We start from the raw sequence: 17,526 nt of genomic DNA, 5'->3' as shown, positions 1-17,526 counted from the left end.
TTTTGTTTGTTTGTTTGCTTAACGCCCAGCCGACCACGAAGGGCCATATCAGGGCGATGCTGCTTTGACATATAACGTGCGCCACACACAAGACAGAAGTTGCACCACAGGCTTCATGTCTCATCACCCAGTCACATTATTCTGACACCGGACCAACCAGTCTTAGCACTAACCCCATAATGCCAGACGCCAGGCAGAGCAGCCATAAGATTGCCAATTTTAAAGTCTTGGGTATGACCCGGCCTGGGTTCGAACCCACGACCTCCCGATCACGGGGCGGACGCCTTACCACTAGGCCAACCGTGCCGGTCCTTATCAAAATCCCTTTATCCAGAAAACATTGAAGGTAGGCTCAGGTGCACTGGATGACAATACATAAAACAGTACTCACCTCCCATTATCGCTGTGGAGAATTCTCGGAGGTCCAAAACTGCAGAACTGGTCGAAGAGATGACTTGCAACCTCAGCAGCCCTCTTAGACTTCAAGGCGTATGCCCAGCTGTACTTGGAGAAGCAATCTCGGGCGTGCAGAATCCCCTTGTACTCAGCTCATTGTCTGGTCGGCTTCTAAAGTCAATGATATCGATCTGAACTCGAAGAAGGAACGACAGGTTGATCATCGCCTTGCCTGATGGTAGACTCTTCACTGCTTGCCTTTGGCAGCAACTAGTGCAGGTCTTGAGGAAAATGTCAATTACATCCCATTTGATTCCGGCGTAGTTGCTTTTGACTTCTGCCCAGGTCTTGTCTCGGCCAGAATGGCCAACGTTAGTGTGGCATGTGGAGATTGTTTGGAAAATCTCCCCACATGCGACAACTGGACAACCCAACTTCTTGCAAAATATTATATTGTGCGAGCCGACCATCCCGAGCTTGTACAGCTTTTTGGCCAAATGTTTGAATTTTGGACCCTCTGGACATGCCTCCTTCTCGTCCAAACTGAGCACCCGCAGAACGTTGTTGTATTTATTTTGGGGCAGGCAAAAAGTCTCTCTTTTGTTCATATTCAGTTTGTGTATGTGCGCATCCAATTGCTGGTAGAAGTTTGCTTTTTGTTGCTGGTCACCACTGTCACCGTTAATCTCCATACTGTCCTCTGCTTCTCTCTTGGCTGTCAAACTGAGATCTGTGTCAGCAACTTCCCCTTTTGTGTGAACCAGTGCTCACAATTTGTTCTCACCAAGGAGCACTTTATTGCTCCAGTACAGCTTAATGGAGTTGTATTCACGAATTCGTGATCTCAAGTCGTGGCAATTAGAATACACCTGGAAAACTGGTAATTAATTTGACATTCACTCAATACCTTTTGTTGTAATAAAACCACACACACACACACCCACACACACGCACACACAAGCAAACAAACAACACGCACATGCGCACTTTTGTAACTTAAATGTTAGTGTTTCCTTTACCTCACGGGACGGAAACAATTACTGCAGATATTGTGCTTTGTTACAATGTCTTTAATTTGTGTGGTGTGAAATATGTTGTATCTGTTGCTGTTGCTGTGGCTGCAGGTTGAGCTTTACAACCTCTATAGCTACAAGTACAATCGATTTCAAATGAGTGTCATCGAAAGTAAAATTATTTCCTTACGCTGTTTGCACGAAAAAAACATCGTATGATTACATCTCAAACACACAGTTTAACACAGCAAAATTATATTACTATAAAACCTTTGCGGAAACAAATCGTTAGCCTTTCTGATTACTTTCACGTGGGTAGTGCAATCAAGACAGAATGTGGTTTCAATCAGTATATTAATGATGAGGGATCCAGTCGACTTTCTGGTATTTGTTTGTGGGATGCTGCTTTCTGCCAACTATACACAGTGTGATCCTTCATGTAAGTGATCTGTGCGTAGCATAACTATACCCAACGAAAAGCTTCGAATCTGATTAACGCATGTGCAAATGGTTGTGTGTGTGTGTGTGTGTGTGTGTGTGTGTGTGTGTGTGTGTGTGTCTGTGTGTGTGTGTGTGTATGTGTGTGTGTGTGTGTGATAGAGAGAGAGACAGAGACAGAGAGAGAGAGACAGAGAGAGAGACAAAGAGAAAGAGAGAGAGAGAAAGAGAGAGAGAGAAAGAGAGAGAGAGAGAGAGAGGGAGAGAGAGAGAGAGGGGAGAGAGAGAGAGAGAGCGAGAGAGAGAGAGAGAGAGAGAGAGAGAGAGAGAGAGAGAGAAAGAGAGAGAGAGAGAATGTCACTTTATTATGTGGAACGCTCCATTATACACGTTTTAATCATCTTTGTCCAGGTTCAGACATAATATTTCCCAACACAAACAACCAAACTCTTGTTGTACCGGAGCATTCTGAGGTGAACATATCATTCCAAATACCAACAAATGCCTGTATAATAGTATATTACAATCCACAGTTGAGGTCAAGCACGCCAAAACAGGAAAACTGTTTTGTCAGTTAAATTTTTCGAAAGTAGGTTGCGAGCGAACAGATCCTCCAGCCTGCGAATGCCTGGATGAAATGTATGGCCTGGTGACTGACATCCACAGAGAAGACAATGGAACATGGACATGGCATGTACATACTTCTGTGGTTCACGAAAATGCATCCATTGATGTTACTGTAACCTGTAAGTTCAAAGTGTGAACGTGTCAACATTATTACCCGACATTAGCTAAATATACAGTTATTGATTGTTTTGTGGAATGAATTTTAGATTTGTTGATTGACTTGTTGATTTTGTTTGTCGATTTATTGTGGTTTGTTCTTTATTTACTTGTATTTTATTTTATTGAAGCCATTATTTGTGTTTGTTTAGTTTCTATTTTCGTATCATGCAATATTTTGCAGAAGTTCTATGATAATATGTATGAATGTAGAGATGATTTATGTATCTAAAATACTGGTAAGCATTTGTTTTCAAAGGTTAACAATGTGATAAAATTTCTCTTCACAAACTTGTCTCAAGAATTGCTCGATCCATCAACTCTCTCTATCCTTATCCCTTTAAGAATTCAGGCTTGAAATGGTATTATTTTATTAACAGATCCACCAGAAATAAGCGACTTTTCTCTAAAGGTGGACAACAAGAAAACAGTATCCATTGCACCAGATTCTTCTGTGGCTGTTGTCTGCTCAACACAAAAAGGGTATCCAGGCACACAACCGACTGTCCGGCTTTTATGGGAGAATGGAACGGAGATGAAACCAGTTTACCGAACTGACAATATGCAAATTGTACATGTCATTTCAAACGTGCAATGTGATGACATGGGGTACGTGGTGTGCGACATGGAAGAGCCTGGTGTGAACAGAAGTATAATTCCTCTGCTGATTGAGTGTGAGTTCTCTGCTCTCGCATTAAGTTGAACATGCTTACACTAGAAAACGAACGCAACGACCAAGCTAAAAACAAAAAAGCCAGCAAATCTACAAAAACATAATACGAAATAGTATTTAAGCAATCACCCCACCTTTATCTACGAAGGTTAGCATCTCTCTCTCTCTCTCTCTCTCTCTCTCTCTCTCTCTCTCTCTCTCTCTCTCTCTCTCTCTCTCTCTCTCTCTCTCTCAGTCTCTCTCTCTCTCTCTCTCTCTCTCTCTCTCTCTCTCTCTCTCTCTCTCTCTCTCACTATCTGCAATTAAACGGGTGTTAGTTCTTTTGCACTAATTTGATGACTACCTATAAGATCCGTGCCTTTCCGCCCTTTCGAAGAACACAGTGCAGCTGGTTTTGCATGTTGTAGTGTGCTTCGCCGTGTTTTACCCTGAGAATGCAACTGTCCTAGAATCTAGCAAGGGGAAGCAAACAATTGTAAAAGCGATGACTCATTGTTGAATTGAAACGTTACTCTTTCAATGAGGTACACGCTGATCAAGGAAAAAGATCCGTGTTAGTTATGCTTTAAGTTTCCAGCTTAATCCTTAAAAGGCAATGGCATGGTGTATAAAATAATGAGTTACCCTTTTCATCAAACTGAAATGTATCTTTTGTTGTACAGGTCCTCCGAAGTTCACTGGCATTCCTAGAGTAGAGAAAGATGGCCAAAGCACGTTCTTTTCCGTCCCTTTTCGATCACACACAGCAACAATTACTGCCATCAAACTGACTGCCTTGTCTTCCGGAAATGTCAAGCCTGGGTTTCCTTCGCATACATTCTTGCCTCACAAGTGAGCTTGTTTGTTGTTGTGGTTGTAGTCGTGTTTTTGCTGTTATTGTTGTGTTCATTTTCTTAATGTATCTGTGTCGGTTTATATAAGTATGTATGTTCTTCTCTGTCATTTTATCTGTCCGTACATGCAGTTGTATTTGCGTGTGGATGGAATGTAGGCGTGTTTTGGGAGTTCCAACTCGTACATCGAACATGATGGTTTATGAAGAATTGAGAAGATATCGTTTGTATAGCAATGCCTATTTACGATGTTTGCGGTATTGATTCCACTTGCTTGAAATGGATGATACGAAAACGGCTTCCGAAACAGGCATATTAAATCCTTTAAACTTTGGATGAACATGGACACAAGTTTTGGGCAACTGATGTTCGAGTAGTATTGTCAAAAACAGGTTTTTATTTCGTCTGACTCCCACACGTTTTTAGTAAGGATGGGCCAAAACTATTCGATTGAATACTGCTACAGTTTGTATTACACATTTAACCTTCACCGGATCACGATTTGGACGATGATGTGGGTCGTGTACGACCCCTACTTTTTAAAGAAAGAGTCAAGGTTGAAAGTATGGGTCGTACACGATCCACGCCATCCTAGTAGGGATACACTCTTTACCACCTCTTTGCAGAAAATGGATCATACACTACCCACGCCATCCAAATAGGGATAAACTACGTAAATCCTTCTTTAATTCCATATGGGTCGCCCATGACCCACATTATCCGGACTGCCCAGTTTGAATTACGTTATTGTTTATTTCTTTGTTTACAAAGATAATCCCTTTGAAAATGGTCAAAGATCCCACGATTGACAAAAGGGTATTTCCTGGCAAAATTGTATAGGCATAGATAAAAATGTCCATCAAAATACCCGTGTGACTTGGAATAAAGGCCGTGAAAGGTAAAGTTTCGCCTAACAGGCTTGAGGTTTGCTGGTCGATGTGAATGCGTTATATATTGTGTGTAAAAAATGTTTGTTGTCTGTCTGTCTGTAAAAAATTCCATTTCACACGGCAGAAATTAGTATGTAAAGCGCGGAGAGCACAGTTAATTGTGGTTCGCGCTATATAAGCTCACCATAATAATAAATAATAATTAAGTAGATGTGCAACGCCAAGGCACTGCATACCCCAGCGAAAGACAAACTTCTCTCTTACTCTCTCTCTTTCTCTCTCTCAAACACACACACACACACACACACACACACACACACACACACGAACACACACACACACACGCACACGCACACACCCCCAAGTTACACACGTACACATATACACACTCACTCACACGCACTCACTCACTCTCTCACACACACTTCATACACACAAAACACACCCCCATGCATTCGCACATATAGACAGACGGACATAAACACCTTTGCAAACAAACACACATACACACACACATACACTTACGCACACGCACATACACACACCCACCCACTCTCTCTCTTTCTCTCTCTTTCTCTCTTATACAAACAGACACACACCCACACACACACACACACACACACACACACACACACACACACACACGCGCACACACACACACACACATTGACTCACACAAATCTCATACACACAAAACACACACTCATACGCACATAGACCGGCACGGTTGGCCTAGTGGTAAGGCGTCCGCCCCGTGATCGGGAGGTCGTGGGTTCGAACCCCGGCCGGGTCATACCTAAGACTTTAAAATTGGCAATTTAGTGGCTGCTCCGCCTGGCGTCTGGCATTATGGGGTTAGTGCTGGGACTGGTTGGTCCGGTGTCAGACTACTGTGACTGGATGAGACATGAAGCCTGTGCTGCGACTTCTGTCTTGTGTGTGGCGCACGTTATATGTCAAAGCAGCACCGCCCTGATATGGCCCTTCGTGGTCGGCTGGGCGCAAACAAACAAACAAATACGCACATAGACAGTCGAACACACACACCTTTACAAACAAACACCATATACACACTCATACACACACAAACATACACACAAACTCAGACACACACAAACATACACACAAACACATTCACACACACACACACACACACACACACACTCTCTCTCTCTCTCAAACACACACACACACACACACACACACACACACACACACACACACACCCCAAGTCACACACACACACATACACACACTCACTCACACGCACTCACTCACTCTCTCACAAAAACTTCATACACACAAAACACACACCCATACGCACATATGGACAGACGGACATACACACCTTTACAAACAAACACACATACACGCACACACATACACTTATGCCCACACACACACTCACACACACACGAGTACAGACTCATGCACGCGTGCGCGCGCACACACACACACACACACACACACACACACGCAGTAACACTAACACATGTGCTCAAAATGAACACAAACACACACTGCGCGAGAGAGAAAGACTACAGGGAGGCATGACGTCATGATGCAATAATTGACGTCAAAGACTTTTGACCGTGACGTAATCTTCTCACGCGAGCTTTATCCATAGTCTTGAACAACCACACACAAATAGACTTGGAAAGTACAGAATTTCTACCCGTCCAAAGCGGCCTTGGGTGGCGTTTGCTGAAAAAATGGGGGCGACTATTGCACCCACCGTATTTTTGTTAGTATGGTCCCAATTTTTGGTGAACTTCCATCTCCAACTGTAGCACGTAGCCGGGCACAAAGAATCCTTCTTTATCATGTATTATCGGTGTGAACATTTCTCAAGTCGATTACAGTATGTGGGATACCTCCAGCTTCGCTGGGATAATTATGGGAGGGTCCTTTAATGGGTTATCAGGACATGTTGTCTGTGGAACTGTATATATTTCAATTGTTAACATTTACTATTTTCGAGTTGGGCTCGCCCAGTTTAGACTAGATGTGCTTCCAATTAATGGACATTTGAAAAAGTTATTAAATATAGAGAATCCATGAGGTGTAGGTCTCTTGCAACAATGTACATATACTACGCGATTAGACGGAAAAAAAATGTGTTTTCTGAGCTAAATTGCAAATGAATATGTTGATGTTGACCTTCCCAGAGTACAATCAGTTATACAGTGGACGCCGCTTAATAAAACCGCGGTTAATAGAGCCACCCGCTCATAAAAGCCGATTTCAGACGGTCCGCGGATTTATCACTATATCTTATGTATTAGAAAAAGCCGGTTAATAAAACCAACCCGCCGCTTATTAAAGCCAGTTTTCTCAGAGAAATCACGTAGTTTGTGACTAAAACTCACATTATCTTGTTCTGATGTGGAAGACGACCATAAAATCGTTCTTCTCTGCCGAGTAATAATTCGTGACGGTGCCAGTGAAATTATTGATGTACCGAAGTGATCAAAGTACACGTACATGTACATAATTAAAACAAAAGTTCAACATCCTTTGTGAAGTTTTGTTTAGATTCAATTCAAACAAGTGTAAATGACGAAAGAAAACCGGCACGGTTGGCTAGTGGTAAGGCGTCCGCACCGTGATCGGGAGGTCGTGGGTTCGAACCCCGGCCGGGTCATACCTAAGACTTTAAAATTGGCAATCTAGTAGCTGCTCCGCCTGGCGTCTGGCATTATGGGGTTAGTGCTAAGACTGGTTGGTCTGGTGTCAGAATAATGTGACTGGGTGAGACATGAAGCCTGTGCTACGACTTCTGTTTTATGTGTGGCGCACATTATATATGTCAAAGCAGCACCGCCCTGATATGGCCCTTCGTGGTCGGCTGGGCGTTAAGCAAACAAACAAACAAAAAAAAACGAAAGAAAGTCAGGGCCGGACTACCGGGGGGGGGGGGGGGGGGGGGGGGGTTATGGGGGTTGCGCAACCCCCCAACCCCCCAGCCTAAACATGTACCTCACTTATTTAAAACATTTTTTATTATTGTTTATTTTATGCCGTTTCATGCAAGGCGCGACCATTTTCCTATCTCAGAATATGACCTACCCATCAGCCTACCCTGACCCCCACAAGGGGCTCTGCCTCTTGACCCTGCCAGGGGGAACATCCCCCTGGACCACCACTGGCAACCCCCACCCCTCCTCTTAGCCTAGTCCGGCCCTGAAAGTGACTGAGTGACGTAAACAAAAGAGAAGATTTTTTTCTTTCGAAAATGACGTATTCCTGGACCGCCGGTTAATAAATCCGCCGCTTATTAAAGCCATTTTTCGTCGGTCCAGAAGTGGCTTTATTAAGCGGCGACCACTGTATTGTTCTTCTTCTGTTCCCTGTTGAGACCTTCCCCCCCTCCCCCGCTCCCCTCCCCCCTCCTATTTGGGCATGTGGCCTTCGTACAATAAACCATTCAGTGTTCAGTGTTCTCTGTCTGTCTCTGTCTCTATCTCTCGATCCCTCTCTCTCTCTCTCACGCATTATTACTTATGTTTTAAAAAATGAAGTGTTATTTGACTTATTGTACTTGCTATTTCAGCGCCTGGAATGTATTTGGAAGTCCACCAGATCTCAAACTGAAAATCAAAATGACAGATACAAAGTTTGAAATATGGGGTCAGTGGCAAATGCAGTTGTCCAACGGGGATGGTTCGGATGTTGTGGTATTTAACATAGGAACAGGTAAGGTCTCTCTCGTTTGTCCAAACGAGTATATCTAATTTTCGACTTTTGCTCTTTTCTGTTGTTGTTGTGTTGATCGTTGAAGGTTGCGCAGCTATTTTCCAAGTTTAATTCTCATAATATTGTGTGTTAATATTTCAAGGTAATGAAGTACCAGACAAGAGACTTTTCCTTAAAAAAAACAACCAAACAACATGAAATGCTATACAGATCTACAGGGGGTCTACCATGGAGCTCAACATGCATGGTTTATTTTGTCACAATCTAAACACATATTAGTTCAGTTTGTTCTTCCTTAAGTCTAGTTCAATCTTACTTCACAGAGAGAATGTGTTTAATACGCTCTCTCTCTCTCTATCCATCTCTCTCTCTCTCTCTCTTTCTCTCTCTCTCTCTCTCTCTCTCTCTCTCTCTCACTCTCTCTCACTATCTCTCCCTCTCTCTCTTTCTCTCTCTCTCTCTGTCTCTCTCTCTCCATCCTTGAGTAATAAAGTCCGTTCGTTCGTTCGTTTGTTCTCTCTCTCTCTCTCTCTCTCTCTCTCTCTCTCTCTCTCTCTCTCTCTCTCTCTCTCTTGGCATATGTTTAAAAAGACTCAATTCCCTGCATCGCCGAGCTGCAAAACTTATTCTGCATGATTTGAATAGGTCCACGGATGATAAACTAAAGCTCCTGAATTTCCTCCCCTTGAAAGATCAGTTGACGTTAAACAAGGCTGTGTTCATGTATAAAATTCTAAATGACGACTGTCCTAAATATTTGCAATCACATTTCAAACATGCCACAAAAAGATATGGGTCCCAAAAAATCATCCCTCCTATACCTCGCATAGACCTCTACAAATCGAGCTTAGCCTTCTCGGGAGCGTTTCTCTGGAACTCCTTCCCCCAACAGATAAGAAATGCAACTTCAGTGAAAATGTTTAAGAGACAGTCACGTTCACACATCATTCGTGAATGAAATGTCTTGTTCGATTGTTATTTTGTTAAACATTTTGTACTAGTGTTAACGGATGTGTAGCTGATCGGAGCAACTTTATTCCCAAATGAAAGGTATAACTATGTCAATGTAATTTTGTAATTTTTGAGTTCTCCTTATGTAATTCCTTAAATGCACATTGTGTTGCATTCCATACAATGTATTTCTGTATTTTATATGATTGAATATATATTTTTAATGTGCGTCTATCTTTATGTGTTGTATTAAGTCTGACCACAACGCCGTATTATGTCGTCTAAATGTTCCAAAGCCTGTGTCTGCCCCTGTAACAATAACTTTTCGTAGCATCAAGAAGATTGATAAGGAGTCTTTTAGACATGATGTAGCTGGTTTATCTCAAGATTGCTCTGTCACTGAATATAACCAGACGTTGCGCTCAATTCTTGATAGGCACGCCCCTCTCTGCCAACGCACGGTTCGTCAGCGGAAATCTAACCCGTGGTTCAGTAGCATCTCTGAGCAGTTTGGCAAACTGAAACGTGAACGTCGTCAGGCGGAGAGGTGCTGGCTTAAATCCAAACTCACTGTTCACAAAGAGATTTTTGAAACCATCAAACGCAAAGTAAATGACTTAGTTGAAGGCGCTAAAACTGCTTTCTTCTCTGCCCAGATTATAGGTAGTAGAACATGCAAAGAACTTTTCCAAAATTTCAATTCTCTGCTTGGCAAACAGACGGTTTCCAGCCTCCCCACCACCCATGACTCTAAGGACCTGCCAACTGTATTTTCTGACTACTTCACTGAGAAGATCGAAACCATCAGAAATAGCTTTCCTCCACCAGTGGCTTCGCCTCCGGCTTCACAATTCTCTGGTTCTTTGTTGGATAGCTTCACTCCTGTATCTGAGCAGTTTGTTTTGAAGATCTTGAAGAACACAGTGCCAAAGTCTTGTGAGCTAGACCCCATCCCCACCAACTTGTTTTATGAAAACCTTGACCTTTTTCTTCCCATCATAACCAACATAATCAACTCTTCTCTCACTTCTGGCACTGTGCCAATGGACTTGAAAACTGCAGTAGTTAAACCTTTGATCAAGAAACCATCTCTGGATAAAAATCAGTTGAAAAACTATAGGCCTGTTTCCAACTTGCCATTCATTTCTAAAATTCTGGAAAAAGTAGTGCTTAGTCAGCTTCTCTCCCACCTTGAAACCAACAACCTCTGCAACCCTCTTCAGTCAGCGTATAGGGCTGGCCACAGCACCGAGACTGTTTTGCTTCGTGTTGTGAATGACATTTTTTCTGCTCTGGATAATGATGACCTATCAGTTCTGCTTCTTTTGGATAACTCAGCTGCGTTCGATACGATCGATCACTCTGTTCTGCTCTCTCGTCTCGAATCTGTTTTTGGCATTCACTCTACCGCTCTTCACTGGTTTAGTTCATATCTACAGGGCCGTAGTCAGTATGTGTCTGTCAATAATCTCTCATCTCCTCCATCTCCTCTCTGTTTCGGCGTTCCCCAGGGATCAGTTCTAGGCCCAGTTTTATTTGTACTATACACCACTCCTCTCTCTGCCGTCATCAAGCAACACGCAGTCAATCACTACCTCTTTGCAGACGACACACAACTCCAACAAGCATGCAAGCCTACAGAAATCCAAGCGGTGACGCACACTCTCCAAAACTGCACTTCAGATATTAAATCATGGATGACAAACAATATGCTCAAGTTAAATGATGACAAGACTGAATTTCTTCTTTTCTCTGGAGCTTCCTCTTCGACCACTTCCCTTCCAGCCTCCATCACAGTAGGTTCTAGTGACATTTCTCTCTCTGATAGTGCTAGGAATCTTGGGTTCATCATGGACTCCCACCTCTCAATGAAACAACACATCAAAAAAGTCTGTCAGACATGTTACTTTGAGATCAGAAGAATAGGTTCCATAAGAAAAATTTTCACTGTTGATGCCACTAAAACTCTCGTTACATCCTGCATTCTGTCCAGATTAGATTACTGCAACTCCCTTCTCATAGGCTGCCCTAACTCCACTCTCCAACCCTTGCAAAAAGTACAACACTCTGCTGCACGTCTCATTTTCAGAGCACAGCATCGACAACCCTGCACTCCTCTCATGAAAGAACTTCACTGGCTTCCTGTATCTGAACGTATTAGGTATAAAGCTGCCTGCTTCTGCTACAATATCATCTCTGAATCGGCACCTGCCTATCTTTCTGAACTGGTCTCCCTCTACACTCCCTCTCGCACCCTTCGTTCTTCTGATGATGCTCGACTTCTCCGTCAAGGTCGCTTTAAACGCAAGGCTCATGGCTTCCGCACGTTTTCGTATTATGGACCTCAGTTATGGAATTCACTCCCCTTTCAATTGCGTCACTCTCCATCCATTTCATCTTTTAAGTCCAATTTGAAAACTCACTTGTTCCAACAACACTACGGATAGTTCCTTAGTATAGAGTCTGGGGATGTGAGATGTGCATGATGTGTTGTTTGAATCTGACAGTGATTGTATGATTTGTGTATACATGTATTGTTGTCACGCGCTTTGAACTTCTGATAAGGCGCTTTATAAATGCCCGTTATTATTATTATTATTATTATTATTATAAAGGACAGGTTGGAAGAATAGGCTTTGCCTAAAACCTTTATCCTTTTGTAATAAAGTTCTGAGTCTGAGTCTTTCACTCTCTCTCTGTCTCACTCTCTCTCTCTCTCTGACTCTCTATCTCACTCTCTCTCTCTCTCTCTCTTTTTCTCTCTCTCTTTCTCTCTCTCTCACTCTCTCTCTCTCGCTCTCTTTCTTTCTCTCTCTCTCTCTCTCTCTCTCTCTCTCTCTCTCTCTCTCTCTCTCTCTCTCTCTCTCTCTCATAAACTGATGCTGGGTCATTTGATTGCAGAGACCACAACTGGTATTCATAATGCAACATATATCATCCACCCACCGCTTGGAGCTCTTGGTATCAGTACCATCAGTGTCATTTGTGGACTCTTGCTTGTTGTGACGATCTCTTGTATCATCATCAGAACAGGTAAATTATGCGTATTTGGGGTGCGTTGGGACCAGACCGACCTCACTGCTACACATCCGCATATGCAGGCTTTCAAATTAAATAAAAAACGCTCGCGCTGGACCCGAGTACTCTTCAGACTAGCTCGCTCCCCCAGTATGAAAGTTTTTGTCTTGTGCACGTTTAAGACCAAGTGATTGCTCTGTGTAAATTACAGGCATTCCCTTTGCTATATAAATACATTTCATGCGAGCCGAGGATATGCGTGGTGACTGGCCTTTCTCTTTTATTTGATCACAGTGAAAAATATACTTCCCCCCCCTGGCCGCAGGCCTAGGATTAAAAAAAAAAAAAAAAGTATTTTTATTTTTATTTTACACAATAAAAAAATTATTAAAGTAAAATAAAACATTAAAACGTTCATAATAAACAATAGTAAACAAGAATTTAAAAAAAAAACAAATAAACATTGACCGCCCATGCCGGGAATCGAACCCGAATCACCTTGACCATAGGCGGACGTGCTACCTCCAAGCCACACACTCTGACAACTCAGACAGTGAAATTAAGGCTATTAGGGCGCTGGCTGGCTGTTCTATCAGGCTGCCTTACTGGCGGTTGCTCCGTGAATTCCTCCCACCGCCAAGAGTTGTTTTTGTGGTTTATTTCGCATTTAGGTCCCAGGTAACATTATGAAGTTTTAATACGATCAATCGGACCTATTATCAAGTTAGTGTATCAACTTTTGAACGAACGGCGCCCAATAGTTTCCCAGCAATAAGCTGTTAAGTCGAGACAAACACACACATACACACACAGACAGACACACAATTAAAGTCTGTTGAGCCCAAGTACTAGCGTACTCGGGAATAAGAGTATAGTTACACTTGAACACATACCAACATGGTTGCAATCTGCGTAAAACAGAAATGTATTGCTCATCTTATTTAGCAGATTGTCATGTTACCTACACATTTTTTCAACATAAACATTTCACTTTAGGCCACACACAAAAAATAGTCTGTTTACGGTATCCCGACCGACCCTATTTTTCGCGCGACCCTAGACTTTTTGGGGGGCATTGGGGGCAACAAAAAAAGTCTTTGTTTTTTGGCAAAATAACTTAAAACTATTAAAACTACCGACCCTATTTTGTTTGCCTATGTTACCGTAAACAGACTATTTTTTTGTTTTGACCTCAAACAGGGAGCAGTCAGACTGTTCCCTAGTGGCATGTGTTATGGTTGGAGGGTGCTCTTATCACGTCTTAAAAGCCGGAATACATCTGTGGTGGTTAATATGCTCGCTCACACACACAAACATGTCCGTTTAGCATCAACAGTCAGTACTACAAAGCTGCACTGTGCATATGGTTTATAAGAAAGTGACCTTAATACATCAATTGCAGAGGCGCACTATAAGAGGAAATGTGTACATCTGCGGTTGAAGAACAATATTTGAACAAATCGGATCCCTTTTTATAACATGTATTTAAACCCGTTTTGCAGTACATGTATCCTTTCACACTAGTTGTGTTTGTGAATGCCTAAACGTACGTTTAACTTTTTTCTGCATTTTTATATTTCTAACAAAGTCAGTATATACATTTCCACATTCAGTCATTCAAAAGAAAACAAAAGCAAAGCCTCTCGGCGCATTCCTCGTATTATATGTTATTACTTTGTCTCCAAACCATTTTACAGTACGAAAGCCTCAGTCCCGCATTTACGAGAATAACCCTGCCCAAGGGCCTCCCAGAGGATTGCCACACCGTCCACAAGGACTTCAACATGCAGCAATCGCTATGCACGATCTGCAAGAGCGACAGAGCAGACAGTCTGATGAGTCTCACAGCAACCACACTTATGAAGAGGTGGATGACACGTCATCTGGTTCCGAAACAGGTGAGTATCGTAAATATTCAAGCTCTGAATACAACACTGACAAACGGTGCATTTGGTCTTAATTTGCATTTAACTATGTGTTTAGAAGCATATTAATTTAGAGTTGATTAGGAAATAAACGCTAGATATATTTTAATGGAACAGACAGTAGTTTAGTAGGGTTAGTAGTGATGACGGGAGTAGCGGTAGTATAGTGGTAGCAATTGTAGTACAAGGTAAAGGTATTCCCGTTACCATATTTGGTCAGCAGTGGAGCAAGTTGTTAGAGATTTTAACTTGTCAGTGCCAGCTTTATGAGGGCGGTGCCAAACTCATCTCTCTCGCCTTCCCGAGCCCTACATGAGTGACTGGAGAGCACTCAGAATAAGCACAAATGTGACCCTCCACCACGAAATGAGTCGCATGTCACCTCGCGCGGTTCAGCGCAAGGCTTAATATAAGTCCGGGGAGTGTCTGGTAACAGTGTGAGAGTCACCTTAGTCACAGGCTTATAACTCAAACAGTTTTCGCTCTTTTCTAAAACGGTTTTCACCACTGGATAGAGCATAACAAATTCTTTAGGAAAATGTAAATATATGAAAATCATGCAAAGGTGACATGCGACTCATTCCGTGGTGGAGGGTCACAAATTGTATCCGCCTCAAGTAGGGGTTGTTCCCCTACCGCCAGTGTGAGAGACAAGCAATATAACCACTGTGCCACTCCTTCTCTGAATTGTACTAGTAGTACACTTTGTTGTTTACCATTTGCTTAAAGTTGGCACCCTCGTAAAGACTCCTACTCATATTCGATTTACAGAGAGGAGGAGGGGGGTGGGGTGGGTAAAAACGAAGAATACAGTCGTGAATATCGACGCCCAACGGTGCTCTAATTGTTCAACCATAACTGAAAAATGATTGATTTTACAGTCGGCTTACGGTAAATTGTCCAGATGTGTTAACATTGACAACGAAAGACTACTTCGATGCTTGCCTAGTAGTCGATGTCATTTATTCAAAGAAAATCGGACTTAAAGTGTAAAAGAACTGAGTCCAAATTTAGTGATTACCAAATTGGCAAACCAAAACTGGTCAACAAATTCAATGCTACAATGGATGCAATTCAAGTGTTACTCTCATCTGCACGTGCATATATCAATTATGTGAATGGCTGCACAGTTGTCGTCAAGTCACAAATTGGATACTCACTGACACAAGGAAGAATTTCAATTTCGTTTGCCAAGTGTGTACATGGATTATTGCCAACCCTCTACATTCGCAGTTATTAAAAATCAATTTCCCAACACCTCTGTACATTATGAGGAAAATGTTCTTTTATGCTTTTCCCTCTAAATATTAACATTGGTCTTCGTGGAAATGGTCGATCCCTTTGTAAAATTACCACCCTCTCCTCTTTGAAAAATATCTGTTATTTTTACTGCACACGTAAACTATCATGCAAATGTGCTGTAAGATATGTATCCTACCCAAATCAAAAGACCGCTTACGATACTTGCAGTTGTGCTCAATGTCCATTTCAGGAATACGTGTGTCTTCCACGAAACATAAAACGGAAGGAAGGTGAAACTATTTTAGCATATGAATCAAAATAGAATTCTAATTTTTATTTCAAATAGACACTCACAATGCACGTAAATATCACATTGAATGGTTTTCCGAGTTGCAAATATCTAAAAAAAACAAATGTCTGAAGTAATCGATAATAAAATACAGGACACCTGCATTATCCATTACTAAGCTTACTTATCAAAAGCTTTGTCTTGGTTTGTTCTTCTCCAAAGCCTTCGAGTACAACTTTGCCAAGGTACAAAAGCAAAGATGCGTACATTCTTTTGGTGGGGAGTGATGGTGAGGAGGATGTTGGAGGGTAAAAGGCGCAGGAGCGCTAGTAACACATCCAATTGTATAGACTTATCCAAAAGCTCAAGAGAGCAGCTACTTGAACCAATTGTTCCCAAATATGAAACAGGTGCCCAAGGAGATGTCTCCGACCAAAGAATGGATTCTAGTGCTGACGACTACTATCTTCATCCAGTCAATTCGCCAGCAGACATGAGAGCAACAAAGGCTTCTTCCACTCCTTCACAACCAGATGACAGCCAGAAAGACGCACGAGCACGCTCTTGTGCTAGCTTCAGAAAAGACATGAAGCCAGCAAGCACTGTAAATCCTAAGTCGTTTGCAATGTCTTGTAAGAATGATGAGTCTGCGTCCCTTGATGCAGCCAGCTTCGCGAAATGCGAAGGACAGATTGAAGATCCTTGCTATGTCAATACGCATCTTTAAAGGCATGTACCAGTCTTAACCCATCACCAAGACAGGTTGAAGCTCCGACGTTCTAAGACGTCTGCCTTTCCTTATACTTCAAGGTATTAGGCATGTCTAATAATTATAATATCGCCTGATTTGTCGCAGATCTTCAATATGCTACCCAATTGTTACATACGTATATGAATATCCCTTTTTGCATCCATTTGCATGCATCCCACCCGTCTTTAATTCCTTGAGACTACAAGATGCTTAATCGGGGGTGGTAGTGGGGGAAAGACAGAGAGGGGAAGGAGAGATGATCAGTATTAGCAAGGAATGAGATTATAAGTTCGAAAGTGCGTTCATGTAATTACCTTCACTGTTTTTCTCCATGCAGATTGATGCTGTAATTATTATTCTAGTCATGCTATCAATGTTTGATTATAACAATGTCGTGTCTAAGCCTCGAAGTATATTCGATTTACTGTTGTTGACACGTTGGTTATAATTGGAGTGATGATAATGATATTGCTGATGATTGTTGCTGCTGTGCTCTCATTGATGTTTTATTGTTGTAATTGTTGTTCTTGTTGTAATTGTCGTTGTTGTTGTTGCTCTTGCTGTTGTTATTGTTTGTTGTTGTCCCCGTTTGATGTGTTTTGGTGTTCGTGTTGATGTCACGGTTGTA

At 42.1% G+C, this 17,526-nt stretch overlaps 1 protein-coding gene and 1 long non-coding RNA gene across 2 annotated transcripts; both read left to right on the top strand.

Moving 5' to 3' along the window:
* The first annotated feature begins 3,049 nt into the window (after window positions 1-3,049).
* LOC138956851 (uncharacterized) lies at window positions 3,050-8,679 on the top strand. The gene is made up of 3 exons (XR_011452841.1): window positions 3,050-3,304; window positions 3,966-4,134; window positions 8,580-8,679. It is a non-coding gene; the product is annotated as an uncharacterized lncRNA (long non-coding RNA).
* Window positions 8,680-12,607: 3,928 nt separating this feature from the next.
* Window positions 12,608-17,240, top strand: LOC138956852 (uncharacterized). The gene is made up of 4 exons (XM_070328081.1): window positions 12,608-12,706; window positions 14,389-14,589; window positions 16,558-16,779; window positions 17,236-17,240. The coding sequence occupies exons 2-4, from the start codon at window positions 14,490-14,492 to the stop codon at window positions 17,238-17,240; spliced, it is 327 nt and encodes a 108-aa protein (XP_070184182.1). The 5' UTR covers window positions 12,608-12,706; window positions 14,389-14,489.
* Window positions 17,241-17,526: the final 286 nt, after the last annotated feature.

Source organism: Littorina saxatilis, unplaced genomic scaffold, assembly GCF_037325665.1.
Source record: "Littorina saxatilis isolate snail1 unplaced genomic scaffold, US_GU_Lsax_2.0 scaffold_1047, whole genome shotgun sequence".
In the NCBI taxonomy this organism is placed as follows: domain Eukaryota; kingdom Metazoa; phylum Mollusca; class Gastropoda; order Littorinimorpha; family Littorinidae; genus Littorina; species Littorina saxatilis.
This window is presented reverse-complemented; position numbering and strand designations above follow the sequence as displayed.